The sequence below is a fragment of the Vipera ursinii genome (genome assembly GCF_947247035.1).
Source record: "Vipera ursinii genome assembly, chromosome: 6".
Lineage (NCBI taxonomy): Eukaryota > Metazoa > Chordata > Lepidosauria > Squamata > Viperidae > Vipera > Vipera ursinii.
This window is the reverse complement of record NC_139515.1, coordinates 54,047,624-54,054,030: the sequence shown is the minus strand read 5'-3', so window position 1 is coordinate 54,054,030 and position 6,407 is coordinate 54,047,624. Positions and strand designations below refer to the sequence as shown.

The 6,407-nt window shown below is 36.0% G+C and overlaps 1 protein-coding gene across 1 annotated transcript; it reads left to right on the top strand.

The window, feature by feature from the left end:
* Positions 1 to 437: 437 nt before the first annotated feature.
* TMCC3 (transmembrane and coiled-coil domain family 3) lies at positions 438 to 5,817 on the top strand (the record flags this gene model as incomplete). The annotated part of the gene is made up of 4 exons (XM_083365358.1): positions 438 to 467; positions 2,500 to 3,419; positions 4,168 to 4,303; positions 4,950 to 5,817. 4 exons carry the CDS (start codon positions 438 to 440, stop codon positions 5,250 to 5,252), a joined length of 1,389 nt encoding a protein of 462 aa, XP_083221484.1. The 3' UTR covers positions 5,253 to 5,817.
* Between the last annotated feature and the right edge of the window lie 590 nt (positions 5,818 to 6,407).

Genomic DNA, 6,407 nt, shown 5'->3' with positions numbered 1-6,407 from the left:
TAGTGTAATCAGTGGAAATGTCAGCTTTCTATGTGGAATGAAATTGACCCAATAAAACAAAATTTGGTTGCTTGTAGAAGATTGAATTATTTTTAAGAAGTTGTCAAACAAGGTGGAAAAATTTACATTTGGAGTTTAATATAGATATTAACTTGAAACAAATTAAAGTTGAAACTTTGTCAGTGAACAGATTATTTTTAAATTACCTTTAAGTTAAACCCAATTTAATAAATAGATCTGATTAAACCTCATACTGTAGGTCTTCCTTGACATCTGACTAATACATTATATACCACGCTCTGGCTGTGGTGCTCCAGCACCTCATGGCTCCTCCTAGAGGAGGCAGACAGCGTCGGAGGGGATCCCGCTCGAACCGTACTGCCAGCAGGGCATTTTCAAAAGCAAACAAGGATAGGAAGGACAACAATAGGAAAAGAATGCAACTTTGGAAAATCCATCGAAAAAAGGTGCCGTAACTCCGTTCTGGTGCACTCTATGACAAAAAAAGCCTTGCATAATACTATCTAGGCCAGGGGTGCCAAACTCAATTTCATTGAGGGCCGCATCAGCATTGCGGTTGCCCTCAGGGGGCCGGGTGGGTATGGCCTGGGTGGGCGTGGCCTACTGGGTGGGCGTGGCCAGAGTGCGTATGGCCTGGGTGGGCGTGGCTCTACATCGTTCGCATCAAGGGTGCCTATGGGGGCCTGGGCAGGAGTGGGACAGATCTGAAGGTCTCTGGCAGAAGGAGGCTCTCTGGGCCAGGGCCAAGGCAGTGGGGGCCGTTCCCTCACTGTTTCCAGGATGGCTTCGCGGGCCACATGAAACCACTTCGCAGGCCGGATCCGGCCCCCGGGCCTTGTGTTTGACATGTCTAATCTAGGCATTTCTCTTACTTCTCCAATGCAGTTTCTACTTTTAGCTGTTCACTCCGAGAAAATAAAACTATATACTCTCTTCACTCCAATTGACTGGCACTACTCTTTTCTTCCAAATATTTAACATAAACTTGAATTTCAGTTTTAGTGAGTTCTTCCAAGTATTATTTAAGGATCCACTGAAAAATTATCCAGTATTTTGGCATGTTAGCCTTAATGTGTTTGCAGTCTGCTGTGCTGTACAAAAAGATCTTTCTGTATCCCATGAGGCAAAATACTCTTGTTCCGCTTAATCTATCTTGTATTGGCCATGTGATCATGTAGACATCTACCTTTTTAGGAGCCTGTATGTTCATCCGACATTTTTTTCTTGTTCTGTGGTTTTATTCTTTTTTTTATAATATGTTAAACTAAACTTTGCTTGGATGAGGCAATAGGGCAATGTTTTCAAAAAGATAGATAGATAGATAGATAGATAGATAGATAGATAGATAGATAGATAGATAGATAGATAGATAGATAGATAGATAGATGATAGATAGATAGATAGATACTCTACCAGTTTCTATATAATGTGATATTTTATTATTAGACCTACAGTTGACAGAGTTGTTAGCACTTAACAGCTGACCAGTAATCACATACAGTACATTCAAAATTTACCAGAGATAATTTTAAATCAAAATCTACAAAAATGTTTTATGTCTTTTAACTCCAATAGTTTAAGGCATATGCACAACGATAGTACAATCAAAAAAGAAATTGTAGATTTATGAATATCACTGCACTTAAACACTTTTTTTATTGTATCAAGGGATCATGCTTCTTAGATTCAATGTGCAATTTGATATGCTAATATATAGAAGAGCTTGTTCTGGCTTTGCTGAATGTATTTCAGCTACTTTTTCTCTGTGAAAGTAGAAAATGATAATCATTTGTAATGGGCTGCTAGATACTGGGGATACCAAGAAAGTAATAGATCAAATGGCTGATCTGACGATTTAGCCACTAATTTAGAACTAAGTAAAAAAACAATTGATTCCTGATTGGATGAGTCAAGGGAAATATGTTTATTTTGTTTAGAGACTTGAGAAACTGACCAGGGAAGTAATTATATATAGTTTTGGGGGAAAAATAACTGTTTTTAACTGTTTTACAGTTTTAAAAAACTATAAACTGCCTATAAATTGCCCAGAGTCATTGTTTGGGATGGGTGGCTATAGAAATTGAATACATAAATAAAAATAAACAATTTCCGTAGCAAACAAATTGTGCAGCAAACTTTTATCTGTAAAACAATTATATTAACTTCTGAATGATTGTGAATAAATTTAGGAATGTGTCATAGTTTAGGTTTAAAATTATTTATAATTCTGAAGTAAAATCATATAACTTTGTATCATTTTTACTTGTATTTTATTATTTATTGTGTTTAACCTAATGGAAAGAACAGAAAACTGTCTTCTCAGGTTATTTTTGCAGCAATTCTTTATTTCCCATGACAATTACAATAATAAATTCTGATAACTTTCTGAATAGTTTCTGATAGCAATGACTTAAAACTATATATAAAATTTCACACAAAAAAACCTTCTACTGATTTTTGTTTTTAATCTTTTCTTAGGTGGAAAGACATGATGTGAATACACTCAGTTTGCCTCTTAATATTCGCCGGGGAGGTTCAGACACTAATCTGAATTTTGATGTAGCTGATGGTATATTTGAATTTCACAAAGTAAAACTCAGCGCAGATAGTCTGAAACAAAAAATTCTGAAAGTTACTGAGCAAATAAAAATAGAACAAACAGCTCGGGATGGGAATGTGGCTGAGTACTTGAAGCTGGTGAGCAGTGCAGACAAACAACAAGCTGGACGAATTAAACAAGTCTTTGAAAAGAAGAATCAGAAGTCTGCCCATTCCATAGCCCAGCTGCAAAAAAAACTGGAACAATATCACAGAAAGCTAAAAGAAATAGAACAGAATACTTCCTCCAAAAGCACCAGAGATGCTTCCAAAGACAGCCTAAAGGAAATCCAGCGCTCTTTAAAAGATGTACATGGCAAAGTTCGTGCTACCAGCCAGGCCAATGAAAGCTGCAAAACAGGGGTTGTTCCAGGAGTCTCATTGACGCCTCCAGTGTTTGTTTTCAACAAATCCAGGGAGTTTGCAAATCTGATTCGGAATAAGTTTGGTAGTGCTGACAACATTGCTCACTTGAAGAGTAGCTTAGATGACTTCAGACCAGAAACTACTTCTAGGGCATATGGTGGTAGTGCTACCATTGTAGCCAAGCCAAAATACACCAGTGATGATGAATGCTCAAGTGGAACATCTGGATCGATAGACAGTAATGGAAACCAATCCTTTGGTCATGGTGGGGCAAATGCGTTGGAGAACCATGGAAAACTTACCATATTCTTGGAAGAACTGAGGGAAATAAAGGAAGCACAATCCCAATTATCAGAAGATATTGAGAATTTAAAAGTACAGTTCAAAAGAGATCATGGCTTTATTTCTCAGACCTTACAAGAGGAAAGATTCAGGTATACAATTATATATTATATTACAATTATACCCTGCTGCTCTATCAGTGTTTGGCTGCCATTATGCTTCTGGTTTCAGTTCAAGGTATCGGTGATGACCTATGAAGTCCTTCATGTCATGGGACCAGGTTATTTGAAAGACTGCCTTCCCTGCTTACATCTACCCATCCCATTAGAACTGGTAGGCGAGATATGCTTCAGGTCCCATCTGTTAGAGAATGTTATCTGGCAGGGCCCAGGAAGAGAGCCTTTTCTGCTGTGGAGCTCACTCACCCTGTGGAATATCAACCCCTGGGAGATCAAATTGCCCTGACTCCACTGGCCTTTTGATGTGACCTTGCCCCCAGGCCTGGTAATCTAGATGTGCCGTAAAGCCTATATAGTGGTTGTTTTGAGTGTTGACTGTTTTATCTATCTTGGCTGTGGATGGTGTGATGTGATTTTGCATGGTTTTCTTTTAAGATTGTATTTTGTTCTTTTGTAGTGTTTTCATTTGTTGTAAGTCACCCAGAGTCGTGCATTTGAGTTGAGTAATTACATAAATTGAAATACTCAACGATTTTATTTTTAAAAAGTCTAAAATGTCTAGCTTCTATATAAGGCAATTTAAACTCACTTCATGAAAAGGTTGGTTATCCTGGTTTTTTTTAAAAAAAACCAACAACCTATAAATGATATTTTAACTTATGCATAAACTACACCAAAAGTAACTTTAATAAATCTTTTTGTTGTTGAAATTCGTATGAAGATATGAGCACTTAGAAGACCAGCTAAATGATCTAACAGACCTCCATCAACATGAAACAGCCAATTTGAAGCAAGAACTGGCCAGTATTGAAGAAAAAGTAGCATATCAGGCTTATGAGCGGTCACGTGATGTTCAGGTATCAACGTTTTAAAATTAAATAATATTGTTTCCTATTTGTAAAGAATATTAGTACAAAGAATCCTTCCATACATTGCCCTCCAGAAAATTAATTTGCAGGAAGTTAAAAAAAGGCTAATTTGTTGCAAGGAAAAATAAATAAACTTTAAAAAATTAATTACTCTGAAAAAATATTTGTAAACCCAAATTCTTCACAAATTAAGCTGGAAAGAGTATGTAAAATGTCAGATGCTTTGTTCTTACAATTAAAGTGGCGTTTTTTTCTCTTAAGTATAATTTCCCTTGAAATTTAGTGTGAGAGTTAAAAAATTGACTCAAATTTTCATGATCAGCATATTCAGAGAAAATGAAAAGGAAGAGCCACTCCTTTTTATATCTTCTTCATAAGCAATGGAAATGTTTGAACTGTATTGTTGTCAATGAAAATTTTAAACAATTTATACATAATGGGGGCAATTTTTAAGATTTATATCTATATCTCTAATGGTATAATGGAGCTGGGAATTCTAAGAGTCATTTTCCAGTAGAATACAGTAGGCTTGAATGACTTCTTTCACTGATCAGACAGAAATGGAAATCTATTTTGTATATAAGTTCCTTAACATTTTGTTCCACTGTGTTCCCTTCCTGTTTTCTGCCAATAGGAAGCTTTGGAATCTTGCCAGACACGGGTTGCTAAATTGGAGCTGCACCAGCAAGAACAGCAAGCATTACAATCAGAAACGGTTAATGCCAAAGTCCTACTAGGAAAATGCATAAACGTAGTCTTGGCCTTCATGACTGTTATCCTTGTATGTGTCTCCACCATAGCAAAGTTTATAGCTCCTATGATGAAAAGCCGTTTCCATATTATGTGCACATTTTTTGCAGTAACTTTTCTTGCAATTTTATGCAAAAATTGGGATCACATTATCTGTGCCATAGAAAAGATAATCATACCAAGATGAAAACACAAGCATGGAGACTTTCCTTTTTAAAAAAATTATTTTGGACTTCTAAACAAGCTACCAAATCTTGTAATTTAAGTAGACGGATTAGGTGAAGACTTTTTCCCCCCACCTGGGCATAAGGACTGCAAACTCCTGACAATGCTTTTCATCTTAGCAATCACCGCATAAGGAATGAAGTGAATCTGATATGAAGTGGAAGATGTGTATGCAACTTTTTGCCTTAATCCAACCAACTTTTCTACATCCTAGATTTCAGTCAAATTTGAATTAAAGGTATTAACTTGATAAGTTTCAAGTGGAAAGAATAGAAGAAATAATAATTAATTACATTTTATTAAATGGAAATCTACAATGTCCTATCCTTATCTAAAGCACTTTTCTTATGGTATATTTCTAAGTAGTAAATTAGGATATCTGTGTTTTAGGAAGTGCTTGACTAAGTTCCCAGATGATCAACATTCCTGTGGTGGGAATTGTGCTGATGTGAATTATCTTCTGTTATTTGTATCCCCTTTTATCCAATAGACATACAGTATATTTAACTATATAATTTATAACTTATTTTGCCTTTCAAATTAATTAATCCACTATGATTTTGCTTCATGATCTTAAAGATGATGTCTCCACTATGAATGAGATCAAGCACTTGGTTCTTCTGTTAATCCAAAAATGGGGGTCTCTATCTTACAGGAAAATGTTTGTAGCCTATGAGAAACCTCATTTATCATAAATGCAAAAAGATAAGAAAAACAGTTCATCTTCTTACAGACACTGGAGGAGATACGATCATTCTCAATGGAGCACAAATATACACAGTAGTATGAAAGAAGAAACAACGCTAGCACAACAGAACATGTTTTTTGGTAGTTTCAAAACATAGGACCAGGAAGAGTAAATTGACACCAAACCATCCAACCACTGTCTGTCCGCCTTACCAGGTTGATTAGACAAGAAACATAATCAGATACACTAATTCTATTTTATTGTAAAGCCACATTAACAGAATCTGGCAAGTCTGAAAATAGAATTATCCAGCTGTCACTGGATAATTCAGTGGATAAAGTCAGAGAATTTAAACAGAGTCCCTTTGCATTTCCCACTATACTACTGTGGGCTGTATGTACTCTCTTATCTGACCATTTCCTAGGCAGC